Source organism: Oncorhynchus keta, chromosome 5, assembly GCF_023373465.1.
Source record: "Oncorhynchus keta strain PuntledgeMale-10-30-2019 chromosome 5, Oket_V2, whole genome shotgun sequence".
In the NCBI taxonomy this organism is placed as follows: domain Eukaryota; kingdom Metazoa; phylum Chordata; class Actinopteri; order Salmoniformes; family Salmonidae; genus Oncorhynchus; species Oncorhynchus keta.
In genome coordinates this window covers 23,684,093-23,704,316 of record NC_068425.1, presented here as the reverse complement: position 1 = coordinate 23,704,316, position 20,224 = coordinate 23,684,093, and the positions used below count along the sequence as shown (strand labels likewise).

The 20,224-nt window shown below is 46.4% G+C and overlaps 1 protein-coding gene across 4 annotated transcripts in view; it reads right to left on the bottom strand.

The window, feature by feature from the left end:
- Positions 1–1,535: 1,535 nt before the first annotated feature.
- The window catches only part of LOC118382538 (myosin-binding protein C, fast-type-like), a 54,041-nt gene continuing 35,352 nt past the window's right edge, over positions 1,536–20,224 (bottom strand). For all 4 annotated transcript variants that reach the window (XM_052519158.1, XM_052519159.1, XM_052519156.1 and 1 more), the window contains 18 exons: positions 19,587–19,692; positions 19,284–19,444; positions 18,980–19,145; positions 18,563–18,669; positions 18,417–18,446; positions 18,156–18,295; positions 17,804–17,963; positions 17,423–17,527; positions 16,993–17,181; positions 16,733–16,867; positions 16,399–16,566; positions 16,087–16,175; positions 15,617–15,812; positions 8,155–8,294; positions 7,765–7,924; positions 5,325–5,461; positions 2,358–2,544; positions 1,536–2,025 (listed from right to left, as the gene is read on the bottom strand). In XM_052519158.1, the coding sequence (XP_052375118.1) occupies positions 1,985–2,025; positions 2,358–2,544; positions 5,325–5,461; positions 7,765–7,924; positions 8,155–8,294; positions 15,617–15,812; positions 16,087–16,175; positions 16,399–16,566; positions 16,733–16,867; positions 16,993–17,181; positions 17,423–17,527; positions 17,804–17,963; positions 18,156–18,295; positions 18,417–18,446; positions 18,563–18,669; positions 18,980–19,145; positions 19,284–19,444; positions 19,587–19,692 (2,417 nt within the window). In that variant the 3' untranslated portion in view covers positions 1,536–1,984. The remainder of the gene's footprint in view (positions 2,026–2,357; positions 2,545–5,324; positions 5,462–7,764; positions 7,925–8,154; positions 8,295–15,616; positions 15,813–16,086; positions 16,176–16,398; positions 16,567–16,732; positions 16,868–16,992; positions 17,182–17,422; positions 17,528–17,803; positions 17,964–18,155; positions 18,296–18,416; positions 18,447–18,562; positions 18,670–18,979; positions 19,146–19,283; positions 19,445–19,586; positions 19,693–20,224) is intronic.

Genomic DNA, 20,224 nt, shown 5'->3' with positions numbered 1-20,224 from the left:
CTACCCTCCACTCCCCATACCCATTACCTACCCTCCACCCCCATACCCATTACCCACCCTCCACTCCCCATACTCATTAACTACCCTACCCTACCCTCCACTCCCCATACCCATTACATACTCTCCACTCCCCATACCCATTACCTACTCTCCACTCCACATACCCATTACCTACCCTCCACTCCACATACCCATTAACTACCCTACCCTCCACATACCCATTACCTACCCTTACACTCCCCATACTCATTAACTACCCTACCCTACCCTCCACTCCCCATACCCATTACCTACCCTCCACTCCCCATACTCATTAACTACCCTACCCTACCCTCCACTCCCCATACCCATTACCTACCCTTACACTGCCCATACCTATTACCTACCCTCCACTCCCCATACCCATTACCTACCCTCCACTCCCCATACCCATTACCTACCCTTACACTCCCCATACCTATTACCCACCCTTACACTCCCCATACCCATTACCTACCCTACCCTCCCCATACCCATTACCTACCCTTACACTCCCCATACCCATTACCTACCCTTACACTCCCCATACCCATTACCTACCCTTACACTCCCCATACCCATTACCTACCCTTACACTCCCCATACCTATTACCCACCCTTACACTCCCCATACCCATTACCTACCCTCAACTCCCCATACCCATTACCTACCCTCCACTCCCCATACCCATTACCTACCCTCCACTCCTCATACCCATTACCTACCCTTACACTCCCCATACCCATTACCTACCCTTACACTCCCCATACCTATTACCCACCCTTACACTCCCCATACCCATTACCTACCCTCAACTCCCCATACCCATTACCTACCCTCCACTCCCCATACCCATTACCTACCCTCCACTCCTCATACCCATTAACTATCTTACCCTTACACTCCCCATACCTATTGCATACCCTCCACTCCCCATACCCATTACCTACCCTCCACCCCCATACCCATTACCTACCCTCCACTCCCCGTACTCATTAACTACCCTACCCTTACACTCCCCATACCTATTGCATACCCTCCACTCCCCATACCCATTACCTACCCTCCACCCCCCATACCCATTACCTAGCCTCCACTCCCCATACCCGTTACCTAGCCTCCACTCCCCATACCTATTACTTCCCCTTCCCATTCCCTACCCTTACACTCCCCATACCTATTGCATACCCTCCACTCCCCATACCCATTACCTACCCTCCACTCCCCATACCTATTGCATACCCTCCACTCCCCATACCCGTTACCTAGCCTCCACTCCCCATACCCGTTACCTAGCCTCCACTCCCCATACCTATTACTTCCCCTTCCCATTCCCTACCCTTACACTCCCCATACCTATTACCTACCCTACACTCCCCATACCTAATGCAACCAATATGATGGAAGGTAGGTGCACACACACACACACCAATGCTTTCACTAGCAGAATTACAATCATAAATTCCACCAGCCGTGATAAACCCACTCGGGACCTCACACACAACACTGACAATGCTTTGGTAAATGACTGTTTTATGTGTGTTGCACTGACAGGTTCATGTCACAGATAAGAAGAATCCATCTCTGAGCTGTAATATTCAGCCATTATTAAGGTACTATATTACTACTCTCAATTAGCTTGTCTCAATGCAGTGGTGTGTTATTATCATAATTCATTCAGTTATTACTGATATGGTATTTGACATGCCACTGGTGAGGATGTGAGAACGAGAGGGATAGAGAGAGGAAGAAAGAGAGAGAGAGAGAGGGATAGAGAGAGGAAGAAAGAGAGAGAGGGGGATAGAGAGAGGAAGAAAGAAAGAGAGGGAGATAGAGAGAGCATATTTAGAAAACATCACCAGTTTTTTATTCTAATCATATTTATTCACGTCTATCCTGTTATATATAATCCATTATGATTCCTGCAGAACTGTATCTTCTGGTGTTTCTATCGGTCACTGTAACTCATTTCTTCTCCTCGTCTCCTTCTTTCTTCTCCTTTAAGACTGGGGAGGGCAGAGAGAGAAACTCACCATGAAAGAGAGGCTGGAGGGGGAATTTATCCTACTTTAATCTCCCGTCTATATATATATATAAAAGCAACAAAGTGTTGGTCCCATTTCTGTTATTACTCTTAAATGTTGTGCACAAATTTGTTTACATCCCTGTTAGTGAGCATTTCTGTAACAGGCCCTTTTGTGGGGAAAAACCTGGCTCCCAAGTGGGTGGGCCTATGCCCTTCCAGTCCCACCCATGGCCGTGCCCCTGCCCAATCATGTGAAATCCATAGATTAGGGCCTTATGAATTTATTTAAATTGACTGTGTGTGTTCCAGTACCTCGGACTTCCAGCCTGCACTCCACCTCGTCCTCCCCCAGGTCGTTGATGGCCTTACAGGAGTACTTTCCCCCGTCAAACTGGCTGGGCTTCCTGATGTTCAGGGTCAACACCCCCTGGTTGTTCTGCATCAAGAATTTAGGATCCTCCCCAATGATCATCTTGTTCTTCATCCACACTATCTTAGCCTGAGGAGAGGACGGGAGAGGGGGGGTTAAGAGAGGAGGGAGGGACTTTAATTTTAATTGGGGAAACATTTGGCCTTGAAATATACATCACCAACTCACTAGGCAATTTTCCATTGACCCCGGTTTATTCGACAAAAGCAATATCAAAGTAACATGTGTAATGGAAAGGCAGATATAGGAGACATTTTCTGAAGAACGATAACAGTTTTATCGATTCAACAGGGGTGGATTTTAGTAATTTTTCTTTATTTGTGAAAAAAATATGGAAATTATGTTTTTCAGAATAAATAATGATTGCCTAATCATTTAAGGTACCCGGGGCACGTGATGTCACCGAGTAACTATAAAGCTCCACTCCACATTTAATTCTATGCTTACAATATACATTTTTCCAACTACACTGAACAAAAATATAAACACAACATGTACAGTGTTGGTCCCATATTTCATGATCTGAAATAAAAGATACCATACGTTCCATGTGCACAAAAAGGTTATTCCGCTCCAATTTTGTGCACAGATTTATTTACATCCCTGTTAGTGAGCATTTCTGCCAAGATAATCCATCCACCTGACAGGTGTGGCATATCAAGAAGCTAATTAAACAGTATGATCATTACACAGGTGCACCTTGTACTGGGGACAATAAAAGGCCACTTTAAAATGTGAAGTTTTGTCGCAACACAATGGCCACAGATGTCTCAAGTTGAGGGAGTGTGCAATTGGCATGCTGACTGCAGGAGTGTCCACCAGAGCTGTTGCCAGAGAATTGAATGTTCATTTCTCTACCAAAGTCGTTTTAGACTAGCCCAGGACCTCCATATCTGGCTTCTTCTTCACCTGTGGGTGTCACACCTGCCCCCGCTCCCCCTCCCTGGCCCTTGAGGGCGCCAGGCTACCCGTCATCCTACACACCTGTTACCAACATGCTGCGCTCATTGGACTCCATGTATATCTGTCTGTTCCTTGGTTGTGTTCCCTGTGTCCACATTATTCCGTATTGTGTTTGTCATATGCCCTTGTTTACCCGTGTGCTGATGCTGTTCCTCTCGTGTTCTATATCTGTTCCTGAATAAATGTTTAACTCCCAGTACCTGCTTCTCATCTCCGGCATCAGGTCCTTGCAGTGGGATTGTCTGAAACCAGCCACCCGGACAGCTGATGAAACTGTGGGTTTGCACAATCAAATTTCTTCACAAACTGTCAGAAACCTTCTCAGGGAAGCTCATCTGCGTGCTCGTCGTCTTCACCAGGGTCTTGACTTGACTGCAGTTCGGCATCGTAACCGACATCAGTGGGCAAATGCTCACCTTCAATGGCCACTGGCACGCTAAAGAAGTGTGCTCTTCACGGATTATTCCCGGTTTCAACTGTACTGGCCAGATGGCAGACAGCGTGTACGGTGTCATGTTGGCGAGCGGTTTGCTGATGTCATCGTTGTGAACAGAGTGCCCAGTGGTGGCGGTTGGAGGGGGGGTACATTGTGTGTCAGTGAGAAAGAGATACTCCAGACAGCCTAACTGACCGCTCGGAGACGTCCGCAAGGTCCTAAAGCAGTTTCCTCGTTTTGTATCACATTCCAATGATAAAACTGTGGGGGACAAAAATGCAATTTCAGAATGTGGGGGGGACATGTCCCAAATGAAAGTTGCGCCCCTGTGGGCATGCATAAGCTACGGGCAACAAACACAACTGCATTTCATCGACGGCAATTTGAATGCACATTGATACCGTGACGAGATCCTGAGGCCCATTGCCGTGCCATTCATCTGCCGCCATCACCTCATGTTTCAGCATGATAATGCACAGCCACATGTCGTAAGGAACTGTACACAATTCCTGGAAGTTATTCCATTGCCTGCATACTCACCAGACATGTCACACATTGAGCATATTTGGGATGCTCTGGATCGACGTGTACAACAGTGTGTTCCAGTTCCCGACAATAACCAGCAACTTCGCACAGCCATTGAAGAGGAGTGGGACAACATTCCACAAGCAGCAATCAACAGCCGGATCAACTGTATGTGAAGGAGATGTGTTGCGCTGCATGAGGCAAATGGTGGTCACACCAGATAGTGGCTGGTTTTCTGATCCACGCCCCTATTTTTTTTTAAAGGTATCTGTGACCAACAGATACATATCTGTATTCCTAGTCATGTGAAATACATAGATTAGGGCCTAATGAATTCATTTCAATTTGACTGATTTCCTTATATGAACTAACTCAGTAAAATCTTGAAAATTGTTGCATGTTGAGTTTATATTTTTGTACAGTGTACAAAAATAAAGTTTCTTTGCAGTACATGGATTGTCCTGAATTCGGGATCTCGAGTGGCACTGCATCGCAGTGCTAGAGGCGTCACTACAGACCCTGGTTCAATTCCAGGCTGTATCACAACCGGCTGTGTATCACAACCGGCCTGAAACATGAAACAGATAGGTGTGAAGCGATACAGGTTGTTGCCAATTTATTAATGTAAAATGTGACTAAATGGTAATGGAAACACTTCAACCACTACATTTGTATTTTAGGTGTAACATCATTACGTCCAGCTGTTTTTATCGACACAAGATCGTTAAATGGAAACGCACCGAAGCAGGCAATTGTCGCATCTATTTTCTATGCCAACTTTCTAAATGTTGAAAAGTCATCGGACAAGTTAATGGAACCACAGCTTGTGACACAAACGCACCGTCAAACAGCTTCTTGTTCTCGCTCTCTCAACACACACTCACATTTAATTACAGTACTGCCCCCCACACACACACACCCTCACCTTAGGGTAGGCCCGGACAGCACAGCTGATGGCAGTACTGTAGCCTGCAACAACAACCCTGTCCACTAGGGGAGCTGTAAACTTGGGGGAGCTGCTCATGTCCTTCTCTTTGAAGGCTGGTTTGTTGTACTCCAGATCTGAGGGAGGGATATAGATGGGGACTGTGATAGCTGTTTTTATTAAGCTATATAATAATAATATGAATAAATGCCATTTAGCAGGTGCTTCTATCCAAAGGGACTGACAGTCATGCGTGCATACATTTTACGTATGTCTTGTCCCGGGAATCAAACCCACTATCCTAGCATTACAAGCGGCATGCTTTAGCTTTACCAACTGAGCTACAGAGGACCACATATTGTCTATTATATCTACATACTACATTTGGTTTAGTATAGTATTGTGTAGTGTAGTGGTTCTCAAACTGAGGTTCGCAAGAAGGTTTTGTGGAGGGGAGTCGCAAGTTGGAAACAATCTTTTCACACATTTTAAATCAGCTACATAAAGTTTAGCAATCTGCTACGAACACATCTTTGCCAGAACAATAGGCTACCTGGCAATTTCATTGATTATTTTCACATTTTAGAAGGTTTGGGTGGCTAGTACTGGCTATATTTCTAAAGATATCTGTAACACTGTAACAGTCTTTTTTTACTTATGGGGTGAAGATGTAACATATTCTGGTGAATTTATTGTAAGATTTGTGAGGAAGAAATAGACTACAGACAGACCATGGTTAGGCTGTTACGGTGACTGTATTACCGCCACGCCGGCGGTCACGAGTCATGGCCGGCGGTCACGAGTCATGACCGCAGTCAAATTCCATGTGACCGTTTAGTCACAGTAACTAGACTTCTCCAAGCTCTTATGCTGCTGATGGTCATTAGCAGCCTACCAAACTTGCTAACTGCCTGGTACTCAGCACTCTATTGTCCCTCTAATCACTCTGACATCAATGCAAATGTAATCGAAAATCAAATCAAAACCCTTCAAGAGAGCCCATGAGAAAAGCCCATGCATGAGAAAACAGAGTTTTCACGGCCTCTATTAAAAAGAGGAGGATCCCGGCTAGGCCTACTATATTTATTTCTCACCTTTCATAATATAAAGCACATTGCTTCTCTTTACAACAGGAGATTAGCTGACCTGGCTGGTAAGAAAATGAACCACGTGAAAATCGTCCTCTATTCTCTATTTAAGTGCATAGATGACATGTATTTCTTCCCCCTGCCCGTTCCGACATGTGGATAATGGTACATTCTAAATCAAATACTAAATAATGTGTGTGAAATTGAAAAAGTCAAGAATAAATCAAGAATAGTCTGATGGGTGATAATATTAGCCTATCACTTGTGAATGATGTGTTATCACTTATGAATAATGCATTATCACTTGTGACTGATGCATTATCACTTGTGAATGATGTGTTATCACTTGTGAATGATGCGTTATCACTTGTGAATGATGCATTATCACTTGTGAATGATGGGTTATCACTTGTGAATGATGGGTTATCACTTGTGAATGATGTGTTATCACTTGTGAATGATGGGTTATCACTTGTGAATGATGGGTTATCACTTGTGAATGATGGGTTATCACTTGTGAATGATGCCCAGCTTGTGTGCAGTAAGGAAAGAAACAGAACATGCCTTTTTTTTGCAACTTTTCCGTAATCGCACACCTCCTGTAGCCTAGCCCAAAGCCCTAAATGTTTTGATAAGGTTTGGTAAGGTTTGTATCACAAAAATAAAGTGGCCAAATAACTTCTTAAAATGAAGCACATTAATCCGCTTTACAACCAGTGTAGAGCCTAACTGGTATACATAGGGAGCGTGTGAGTTTCAAATTTGGGGAAGATCATTTTCACACTGTCGTGCGCGCATTGCTGCGCTTATAATGTGAAGAAATTGCCTAATAGTTTATCAACATTTTAAGAGAAACGTTCTGATCTGTTGCATCAGCCTCAATGCCTTTAAAAGTTTTTGTTGATGCTAGTGGTTGTATTGATTTTGGATCTATCACATCCCACAACTGTCCCAGACTATGTTTGGACTATTTCTTTTTCACACAGAAGACCAAGTTGACCAATACAATAGGTCAACTTTTGTACTATGGGGGATAGTAGATTGACATACTGTAGGCTAGTGCTTACCCTAACCATGGTTTCCATCCTCCGATACATACAGGTAGACCATATGACCCGGCTTGCTCTGGACTCCAGAGAAGTGACATGATATCCCTAGTTGATATTGGCTGCTAATAGCTATGAATGACTTTAATCTCAAAATGCTGGTGTAAAACTCAAGTTTATTTCTCGATCTTGCCTTTTGAAAGTGCATCACTGTTTATGGCTGTAATGACAGGCTACATTTGCACAGCGATGGTGTGTGCGAGTTTGCGTGAGTGTGCAGAGGGGTGTAGTATTGTAGTGTGTTACCTGTTTTGCCTATGATGGCAGTGTTCTTGCTGAAGGCCACCTCCTCGCTCAAGCCACAGATGTTCTCACTGAACACACGGAAGGAGTACTCGTTCCCCATGACCAGGTCAGACGCTGTGCAGTTTGGCCGGCGGTTGTGCTCGTACACTGTGAACCAACCCTGACCAGAGAGAGGAGGAGAGGGAGAGGGAGAGAGAGAGAGAGAAATATGTTTACAGAGAACTAGAGAGCTTGAAAGAAAAGGGGATGATATGTGGATATATAGAGGCAGATGTTTGAGAACAGAGGACGAGGGTAGAGAGGGCAGAGAAGGAGAGGTAAGGTGGATACACAGTAAAGAAAGAGAGAGCTATAGAGAGATGAGGAAAGACAGAGGAGGGAGTTGGAGACCTGGGTCTTCTTGTCAGCCTTCTGGATGGTGTAGCCGATGATATCAGTGTTGCCTGTGTCTTTGGGGGGCTTCCACTCCAGAGCAGCATTGAAGCCCCACACATCTGTTACCATCACATTTATAGGAGGACCTGGCTTGTCTGTGAGGGGGTACATTGTGTGTCAGTGAGAAAGAGATCTCTTTTAACAGACAAACAGACAGCGGAAATGGAGCATGTGGAGTGTGTCTCATGTACGTCAGTACTCCAGTATGTTTGTCATTAATCCTGGTCTCTGCCGTGCTGCTGCTGCTGTGACTAAACATGTGTGGGGGCTGATCTGAGGAGGCTGGGCCCTCTCATTAGCTCACCTCCCAGCAGGGGAAAGGAGACAAAGGCCCCTAATCCCACCCTAATCCCACCCTACACACCAATAATTCCAATGGAACCCCACTGCATAATCCACCCACCCAGCCATACAGCACCCTGACCCTCACACGGGTGCTAAAGGGAGCAGGAAGGAGGGAAAGAGGGGAGGGAGGGAGCCAAGCGGTGGTACGGTGGCAGTCAGGGCAGGAGGGAAGGATTAAGAAGAGAGGAGAGGAAGACTGGAATGAGCCTCTTTGATGATTCCCTCCGAGGATTAAATGAGGAATTATCATCACATTAAACTCTGGGGTGTCATCCTAGATTTAAGTCATTGCATCATGGTGGCTCTGTAATAAGACTGTAATAAGTAATAAAACATACTCGGTATAGTGACTGAAGGGTGAGTGGGGACATACATGGTGGCTCCATATTTGACTGTAATAAGTAATAAAACATACTCGGTATAGTGACTGAAGGGTGAGTGGGGACATACATGGTGGCTCCATATTTGACTGTAATATTAGTGATTAGTGTATTAGTGATTAGTGTAGTGTCAACAACGCAGCCACTGCCAGCTAGCCTACTTCAGCAGTACTGTATCATTTTAATCATTTTAGTCAATAAGATTCTTGCTACGTAAGCTTAACTTTCTGAACATTCGAGACGTGTAGTCCACTTGTCATTCCAATCTCCTTTGCATTAGCGTAGCCTCTTCTGTAGCCTGTCAACTATGTGTCTGTCTATCCCTGTTCTCTCCTCTCTGCACAGACCATACAAACGCTCCACACCGCGTGGCCGCGGCCACCTAATCTGGTGGTCCCAGCGCGCACGACCCACGTGGAGTTCCAGGTCTCCGGTAGCCTCTGGAACTGCCGATCTGCGGCCAACAAGGCAGAGTTCATCTCAGCCTATGCCTCCCTCCAGTCCCTCGACTTCTTGGCACTGACGGAAACATGGATCACCACAGACAACACTGCTACTCCTACTGCTCTCTCTTCGTCCGCCCACGTGTTCTCGCACACCCCGAGAGCTTCTGGTCAGCGGGGTGGTGGCACCGGGATCCTCATCTCTCCCAAGTGGTCATTCTCTCTTTCTCCCCTTACCCATCTGTCTATCGCCTCCTTTGAATTCCATGCTGTCACAGTTACCAGCCCTTTCAAGCTTAACATCCTTATCATTTATCGCCCTCCAGGTTCCTCGGAGAGTTCATCAATGAGCTTGATACCTTGATAAGCTCCTTTCCTGAGGACGGCTCACCTCTCACAGTGCTGGGCGACTTTAACCTCCCCACGTCTACCTTTGACTCATTCCTCTCTGCCTCCTTCTTTCCACTCCTCTCCTCTTATACATGGTGGCTCCATATTTGACCTCACCCTCTCACCTTCCCCCTACTCACAAGGCAGGCAATACGCTCGACCTCATCTTTACTAGATGCTGTTCTTCCACTAACCTCATTGCAACTCCCCTCCAAGTCTCCGACCACTACCTTGTATCCTTTTCCCTCTCGCTCTCATCTAACACCTCCCACACTGCCCCTACTCGGATGGTATCGCGCCGTCCCAACCTTCGCTCTCTCTCCCCGCTACTCTCTCCTCTTCCATCCTATCATCTCTTCCCTCTGCTCAAACCTTCTCCAACCTATCTCCTGATTCTGCCTCCTCAACCCTCCTCTCCTCCCTTTCTGCATCCTTTGACTCTCTATGTCCCCTATCCTCCAGGCCGGCTCGGTCCTCCCCTCCCGCCCCGTGGCTCGACGACTCATTGCGAGCTCACAGAACAGGGCTCCGGGCAGCCGAGCGGAAATGGAGGAAAACTCGCCTCCCTGCGGACCTGGCATCCTTTCACTCCCTCCTCTCTACATTTTCCTCCTCTGTCTCTGCTGCTAAAGCCATTTTCTACCACTCTAAATTCCAAGCATCTGCCTCTAACCCTAGGAAGCTCTTTGCCACCTTCTCCTCCCTCCTGAATCCTCCTCCCCCTCCCCCTCCTCCCTCTCTGCAGATGACTTCGTCAACCACTTTGAAAAGAAGGTCGACGACATCCGATCCTCGTTTGCTAAGTCAAACGGCACCGCTGGTTCTGCTCACACTGCCCTACCCTGTGCTCTGACCTCTTTCTCCCCTCTCTCTCCAGATGAAATCTCGCGTCTTGTGACGGCCGGCCGCCCAACAACCTGCCCGCTTGACCCTATCCCCTCCTCTCTTCTCCAGACCATTTCCGGAGACCTTCTCCCTTACCTCACCTCGCTCATCAACTCATCCCTGACCGCTGGCTACGTCCCTTCCGTCTTCAAGAGAGCGAGAGTTGCACCCCTTCTGAAAAAACCTACACTCGATCCCTCCGATGTCAACAACTACAGACCAGTATCCCTTCTTTCTTTTCTCTCCAAAACTCTTGAACGTGCCGTCCTTGGCCAGCTCTCCCGCTATCTCTCTCTGAATGACCTTCTCGATCCAAATCAGTCAGGTTTCAAGACTAGTCATTCAACTGAGACTGCTCTTCTCTGTATCACGGAGGCGCTCCGCACCGCTAAAGCTAACTCTCTCTCCTCTGCTCTCATCCTTCTAGACCTATCGGCTGCCTTCGATACTGTGAACCATCAGAACCTCCTCTCCACCCTCTCCGAGTTGGGCATCTCCGGCGCGGCCCACGCTTGGATTGCGTCCTACCTGACAGGCCGCTCCTACCAGGTGGTGTGGCGAGAATCTGTCTCCTCACCACGCGCTCTCACCACTGGTGTCCCCCAGGGCTCTGTTCTAGGCCCTCTCCTATTCTCGCTATACACCAAGTCACTTGGCTCTGTCATAACCTCACATGGTCTCTCCTATCATTGCTATGCAGACGACACACAATTAATCTTCTCCTTTCCCCCTTCTGATGACCAGGTGGCGAATCGCATCTCTGCATGTCTGGCAGACATATCAGTGTGGATGACGGATCACCACCTCAAGCTGAACCTCGGCAAGACGGAGCTGCTCTTCCTCCCGGGGAAGGACTGCCTGTTCCATGATCTCGCCATCACGGTTGACAACTCCATTGTGTCCTCCTCCCAGAGCGCTAAGAACCTTGGCGTGATCCTGGACAACACCCTGTCGTTCTCAACTAACATCAAGGCGGTGGCCCGTTCCTGTAGGTTCATGCTCTACAACATCCGCAGAGTTCGACCCTGCCTCACACAGGAAGCGGCGCAGGTCCTAATCCAGGCACTTGTCATCTCCCGTCTGGATTACTGCAACTCGCTGTTGGCTGGGCTCCCTGCCTGTGCCATTAAACCCCTACAACTCATCCAGAACGCCGCAGCCCGTCTGGTGTTCAACCTTCCCAAGTTCTCTCACGTCACCCCGCTCCTCCGCTCTCTCCACTGGCTTCCAGTTGAAGCTCGCATCCGCTACAAGACCATGGTGCTTGCCTACGGAGCTGTGAGGGGAACGGCACCTCAGTACCTCCAGGCTCTGATCAGGCCCTACACCCAAACAAGGGCACTGCGTTCATCCACCTCTGGCCTGCTCGCCTCCCTACCACTGAGGAAGTACAGTTCCCGCTCAGCCCAGTCAAAACTGTTCGCTGCTCTGGCCCCCAATGGTGGAACAAACTCCTCACGACGCCAGGACAGCGGAGTCAATCACCACCTTCCGGAGACACCTGAAACCCCACCTCTTTAAGGAATACCTAGGATAGGATAAGTAATCCTTCTCACCCCCCTTTAAGATTTAGATGCACTATTGTAAAGTGACTGTTCTACTGGATGTCATAAGGTGAATGCACCAATTTGTAAGTCGCTCTGGATAAGAGCGTCTGCTAAATGACTTAAATGTAAAATGTAAATGTAAAACATACTAGGTATAGTGACTGAAGGGTGAGTGGGGACATACAGTTACTGTGGCAGTTACTGGTCATACAATTTGATCTGATCTTCATCTAAGTCACAACAACACACAAACAGTCTGCTTAAACTAATAACACACAAACAATTATACGTTTTCATGTCTTTATTGACACACTGTAAACATTCACACCGTGTAAACATTCACAGTGCAGGGTGGGGAAAGTATGTGAACACTTGGATTTAACAACTGGTTGACCCTCCTTTGGCAGCAATAATCTCAACCAAACATTTTCTGTAGTTGCGGATCAGACCTGCACAACGGTCAGGATGAATTTTGGACCATTCCTCTTTACAAAACTGTTTCAGTTCAGCAATATTTTTGGGATGCCTGGTGTGAACCCCTCTCTTGAGGTCATGCCACAGCATCTCAATTGGGTTGAGGTCAGCACTCTGACTGGGCCACTCCAGAAGGCGTATTTACTTCTGTGTTTTGGGTCGTTGTCCTGTGGCATCCCCCAACTTCTGTTTAGCTTCAATTGGCGGATAGATAGCCTTACATTCTCCTGCAAAATGTCTTGATAAACTTGGGAATTTATTTTTCCATCGATGATAGCAAGCTGTCCAGGCCCTGAGGCAGCAAAGCAGCTCCAAACCATGATGCTCCCTTCACCATACTTTACAGTTGGGATGAGGTTTTGATGTTGGTGTGCTGTGCCTTTTTTCTCCACACATAGTGTTGTGTGTTCCTTCCAAACAACTCCACTGTAGTTTCATCTGTCCCCAGAATAGTTTGCCAGTACCACTGTGGAACATCCAGATGCTCTTTTGCGAACTTCAGATGTGCAGCAATGTTTTTTTTGGACAGCAGTTGCTTCTTCTGTGGTGTCCTCCCATGAACAGTCTTTTACATATCGTAAACTCGTCAACAGAGATGTTAGCATGTTCCAGAGATATCTGTAAGTCTTTAGCTGACACTCTAGGATTCTTCTTAACCTCATTGAGCATTCTGCGCCGTGCTCTTGCAGTCATTTTTGCAGGACGGCTACTCCTAGGGAGAGTATCAGCAGTGATGAACTTTGTCCATTTACAGACAATTTGTCTTACTGTGGACTGATGAACATCAAGGCTTTTAGAGATACTTTTGTAACTCTTTCCAGCTTTATACAAGTCAACAATTCTTAATCTTGGGTCTTCTGAGATCTCTTTTGTTCAAGGCATGGTTCACATCAGGCAATGCTTCTTGTGAACAGCAAACTCAAATTTTGTGAATGTTTTTTATAGGGCAGGCCAGCTCTTACCAACATCTCCAATCTCATCTCAATGATTGTATTCCAGGTTAGCTGACTCCTGACTTCAATTAGCTTTTGGAGAAGTCATTAGCCTAGGGGTTCATGTACCTTTCCCAACCTACAAGACGAATGTTTAAATGACGTACTCAATATAGACAAGAAAAATACAATACTTTGTGTGTTATTAGTTAAAGCAGACTGTGTTTGTCTATTGTTGTGACTTGGATGAAGATCAGACCTAATTGTATGACCAACTGATGCAGAAATCCAGATACATCCGAAGGGTTCACATACTTTTTCTTGCCACTGTACATACAGTGCCTTGAACTTTGCGACCTTTTGCCACATTTCAGGCTTCAAACATAAAGATATAAAACTGTATTTTTTTGTGAAGAATCAACAACAAGTGGGACACAATCATGAAGTGGAACGACATTTATTGGATATTTCAAACTTTTTTAACAAATCAAAAACTGAAAAATTGGGCGTGCAACATTATTCAGCCCCCTTAAGTTAATACTTTGTTGCGCCACCTTTTGCTGCGATTACAGCTGTTGCTGGGGTATGTCTCTATCAGTTTTACAGACTGAAATTTTTTTCCCATACCTCATTGCAAAACAGCTCGAGCTCAGTGAGGTTGGATGGAGAGCATTTGTGAACAGCAGTTTTCAGTTCTTTCCACAGATTCTCGATTGGATTCAGGTCTGGACTTTGACTTGGCCATTCTAACACCTGGATATGTTTATTTTTGAACCATTCCATTGTAGATTTTGCTTTATGTTTTGGATCATTGTCTTGTTGGAAGACAAATCTCCGTCCCAGTCTCAGGTCTTTTGCAGACTCCATCAGGTTTTCTTCCAGAATGGTCCTGTATTTGGCTCCATCCATCTTCCCATCAATTTGAACCATCTTCCCTGTCCCTGCTGAAGAAAAGCAGGCCCAAACCATGATGCTGCCACCACCATGTTTGACAGTGGGGATGGTGTGTTCAGGGTGATGAGCTGTGTTGCTTTTACGCCAAACATAACGTTTTGCATTGTTGCCAAAAAGTTCAATTTTGGTTTCATCTGACCAGAGCACCTTCTTCCACATGTTTGGTGTGTCTCCCAGGTGGCTTGTGGCAAACTTTAAACAACACTTTTTATGGATATCTTTAAGAAATGGCTTTCTTCTTGCCACTCTTCCATAAAGGCCAGATTTGTGCAATATACGACTGATTGTTGTCCTATGGACAGAGTCTCCCACCTCAGCTGTAGATCTCTGCAGTTCATCCAGAGTGATCATGGGCCTCTTGGCTGCATCTCTGATCAGTCTTCTCCTTGTATGAGCTGAAAGTTTAGAGGGACGACCAGGTCTTGGTAGATTTGCAGTGGTCTGATACTCCTTCCATTTCAATATTATCGCTTGCACAGTGCTCCTTGGGATGTTTAAAGCTTGGGAAATCTTTTTGTATCCAAATCCGGCTTTAAACTTCTTCACAACAGTATCTTGGACCTGCCTGGTGTGTTCCTTGTTCTTCATGATGCTCTCTGCGCTTTTAACGGACCTCTGAGACTATCACAGTGCAGGTGCATTTATATGGAGACTTGATTACACACAGGTGGATTGTATTTATCATCATTAGTCATTTAGGTCAACATTGGATCATTCAGAGATCCTCACTGAACTTCTGGAGAGAGTTTGCTGCACTGAAAGTAAAGGGGCTGAATAATTTTGCACGCCCAATTTCAGTTTTTGATTTGTTAAAAAAGTTTGAAATATCCAATAAATGTCTTTCCACTTCATGATTGTGTCCCACTTGTTGTTGATTCTTCACAAAAATTACAGTTTTATATCTTTATGTTTGAAGCCTGAAATGTGGCAAAAGGTTGCAAAGTTCAAGGGGGCCAAATACTTTCACAAGGCACTGTATGGCCTCCATCCCAAATGGAAACCCTATTGCCTATATAGTGCACTACTTTTCACCAGAGCCCCTAATGATGTTGGTGCCAGTGACTGACCTACAATCTGGATGTGTATGTCAGCCTTGTCCTGCATGTTGTCTATCTGGACAGACAGGGTGTACGTCCCAGAGTGGTCCCTTTCTGCCGAGCGGATGAACAGGATGGTGTCAAAGTCACTGGTGCGGATGCCCACCGACTTATTCTCCAGGGGCTCACCATCTTTCAGCCAGTTGACCACGGGGCGAGGCTTCCCCTGGGGAAACAGAGGGGTGATATGGTCAGTGAATGAAAATTACATTTACTGAATTAAAGAGTGAGATGCTGCTACAGGAGAAGTGCAGGAGAAACACCCTAAAGTGAGAAAGGTGTAGACTGGCAAGAATATCCCATTTTCTGATGGGTTTATTTTTGCATTACAGGATAATGATTGCTCTTCTTTTCACACACTGAGACCCAGATAACATGAAGTCAGCCCTGCCTCTAGCCTGGGGAAGATTACTACTGTGTGGTGCTAGGTGTTCTCAGACCTGGAAGGGGATGACCAGGTTGATCTTCTCGCCCACTTTCCTGATGAACTTGGTTCTGAGCTGGCGAGGCAGGCGAATCTTTGGGTACTCTGAAACATGGAGGGAGACAGAGAGAAATGTCAACACAGAAGTAATGGAAGTGGCTGTGTATACCGTGTGTGTCAGAGGTCTATGGAGAAGTGTGTGTGTGTGTGTGTGTGTGTGTGTGTGTGTGTGTGTGTGTGTGTGTGTGTGTGTGTGTGTGTGTGTGTGTGTGTGTGTGTGTGTGTGTGTGTGTGTGTGTGTGCGTCCATGCATGCGTGTGAGTCTGACCCATGATCTCTCTGATGATGACAGACTGTTTCATGGTGCAGGGGGGGCTGCGTCCAGCGATGTTCATAGCCACCACTCTGAACAAGAGCTTCTCTCCTGTTGGCAGCCCCTTCACACGGTACGTGTTCTTGTCCACTGGCTCCTTATTGGCTTCCACCCAGTTATCCTCTGAGGGATGGACCAATAGCAGAAGAGTATTCATTGTCATCCACTTGGAAATGAGATGGTTCATCTGTAGGGTTTTATAGGAATTCTATATAGGAATTCTATAGGAGTGATTAGTGAATTAGAAGGAATAATAATGTTATTGAACAATCCCCAAATCCTCCTTCACCTCCTTCTTTGCACCACTCGATTATGTACCCGTCAACGCCCCCTGCTCCAACCCTCTCTGGAGGACGCCACTTCAGGGCACAGGTGCTGTCTGTTACATCCTCCACCGTCAGACGAGTGGGCTCACTGGTAGGGGCTGAGAGAGAGAGAGAGAGAGAGAGAATAGTTAAGAGAGAGGAAGACCGAGGTAAGCTGTATAAGTAGAGTATCAGGAGATTGAAAGGCTTCTCTCCACTGCTCTAGTAATAAGTGTCTACCCACCTATGGGCATGAAGGGCTTTGAGTTGCCGCTGGGCTGGGAGATCCCGATCCCGTTGACAGCAAACACTCTCATCTCATAAAAAACACCCTCAATCATCTTCTTAGCCTCGTACGTGGTTGACTCAAACACCTCAAAGTTCAGCTTGGTCCACCTGGAGGAACCCTGCTTCTTCCTTTCCATCAGGTAGCCTGAGAGTGACATCATCACATAGCAACATTACAGACCGACATTATCAGTGACATCATCACAGAGCGACATCTTCACAGAGCGACATCTTCACAGAGCGACATCTTCACAGAGCGACATCTTCACAGAGAGACATCATTAGATCTTACCAATGTAATGAGAGAGGTTAACAGATGCCTGTTAACCCAGAAGAAAGAGAGTCTGATAGCTCAACAGATAGATATAAAAATAGGAAAGGTGCACCTTTGATGGGCGCTCCCCCGTCAAATTTGGGGGGATCCCATGTAATGGTGGCTGTGTCCTCGCCAACTCCCATACATCTGACGTTCTCTGGAGGGTTAGGCACATCTGGAGTGGACAGGGGGAACAGTCAGGACAGAGGTGTTCTTACCAGCTCAGAATGGGTTCTAACTTAATGTCACATCTATTATTGAATCTTTCTTAGTGAATTGTTTTTACATATCTGTTTACATATATATTGCATAAGACGGGAGAACAAGACACAGAGAGAGAAAAGGGAGAGAGCAGGGAGATGTGGGGGAAAGAGGAGAGGAGTGTAGAGAGAGAGTAGACGACTGGAAAGAGAGAGGAGAGAGAGAGAAGGAAACAGAGAGTACCACTGACCAACAATCTTGACATTGAGCTCAGCTCTGTCCTCTCCAGCTGGGTTGGTCACTATGATGGAGTACTGGCCTTCGTCTGGCCTCTCCGCCCCCTCAATGACAAAGCTGCTCAGAGTGGTTCTGGTTTCCACCCTCACTCTGCCCTCCGCCTCCGATATCACCTAGAGACAGGAACAGGGAGGGCACTTAGACAACTGGACTGACACTGTCTGGTGATTCAGCTACTGGGTGTAACTTGGATGGCCTAATGGTTGATTAATGTGAGTGACACCCTGCCTTCCTTAGAGAAGCATGCTGGGGCAGGGGTTTGATGTGTGTGTGAGGAGGATGTAACAGAAAGACTAGATCCTCACAGTGTCTCCTTTCATCCAGCACACAGTGGGGACAGGCTCTCCTGTGATCTCCACATCAAGGCGGAGCTTGTTGCCAGCCACCACAACAATGGTGTTCTTGCTGCCCGTGCTACTGGTGTCCAGGTGGATTTTGGGAGGGTCTGTGAGGAGCGGAGGAATGTCAGAGAGGGACAGAGGGTCCTGGGTGATTATCACAGTATTAAATACACTGTAATAAATAGGTAATGCCAACGGATGATAGGTGACAATAGCCACACCTACCTTGGCGTGGAACATATTCAATCTTGATTTCTGAGATTAACAGGGAAAACACATGAATCAGTATTGTTTAAAATGCAGGCTCTGCTTCATTGTACTCAGTAAAACTTAGAGGAGTCTCTCTCTCTTTCTTGCTCTCTCTCACTCACCAATGAAGTTGAGTTTAGCGGAGAGGGAGAGTGCGTATCCTTCAGGGACAAATGTGTAGTTTCCTTCGTCCTGCGGCTTCACATCATCAATCGTCAGCTTGTGGATCCTGGAGAACCAAAGGCAACCCAACATTACCAAGGAGACAACAGACACCCACAATTATGCAAAGCACAGTTACCCTGGCAAAATGCTTCATTATGCAATATCAAGTAAAAAGACGCATGGGAAAGCTCCTTCCCTGCATGACCAGTGTTGCCATGGTAAAACACCCGCCATAGGTGGGTCTAGCTAGTGAGAATATGTACTGTACTGACAAGATCCCATGGAGAAGGAGAATTTGAGGATGTTCAGGCCTGTCTGAAGTTACTGCAACTCAATGAGGACCCCCCCAAGGCCCCAGCAATGTGATGCCATACCTTCCGATGTGTGACATCTTGATGCGGTTGCCGGGTTTGACCTCCACACCGTCCTTGAACCACTTGCCCACCACCTTCTCATCAGACACCTCACACTTGAACATGGCCTGTTCACACGCCTTCACCGACAGGTCAGCTATACTCTGCAGAACCTCCAGCTCCTTGGCTGAGCACCAGGGATAGAGATGAAGGGAAGGAGAGAGAAAGAGAAAACAGAAAGAGACAGCATTTCAGACTCTTCCAAAAATGAAGTTAATAAAACATTTCCTTATTTAGTGTACTGTATGATATCCGGAAGTGGTACCTTCCACTTCCAGTTCTCCTTTGGATTCTCCCCCGTTAGTGTAAACATAGTACATTCCGATGTCCTCTATGGTTGCTTCATTGATGACCAGAGTGTGTTTCTTCCCATCCTTCTTTATCCTGTACTTCCCATCCTTGGTCAGCTCAACTCCATCTTTCATCCTGAGCCCGGGTGAGACACACACAGAAATAGTGTTTAACAGTGGAGTCACATATACACACAAATGCCACAGCTGTAACAGAGATTGATTGATTTAGTTACTTAGTCATTTGATTAAAAAGGGTATTAGTATGAGTCCCTTACCATTTGACGTTGGCTCCTTCCTCTGAGACCTCACACTCAAACTCCACCTTCTCTCCCACCACTACATGCACATCGTCCAGCAGCTTGGTGATGGTGACCGGGGGCTCTGTGGATAGACACAGCCGTCAACACAACTCATACACCTCATACAAACACCATGGGGAAGTTACACACATACACAACCACACTTACAGGAAAACTCACCAACAAAGACTTGACCACTCAACACCAAAGTAAGCAGAAGAATAAGGAGGAAGAAGTGGAAGAATGATGAAGCTGTAGATTTCATGGCACAGCACTGTATAATGTGCTAACACAAAGACATGAACACCTAACATGTGCCAGACCGTACCAGGATTCGATACCATGTTTCACAACAACGCAATGTCCTCCATAGTCTCCGTTAATACTGCTATAGAAACAGAGAACTGAGCTGTTGTGGTACGGGGGAGGTCTCTAGGAAGGTGACATCATCATCACTGTGTCAATGCGTGATGCTAAGCTAACATCCGTTAGCTGCCGTCCTCTACATCCACCTCCCTCTGACCTCCTTTTCCTCAGCAACCTCAGCAGATGATAGACATCAACTCTGGTATCTGAGTCACGGCACCACTGTAACGTGAACCCGTCCGCTGCGG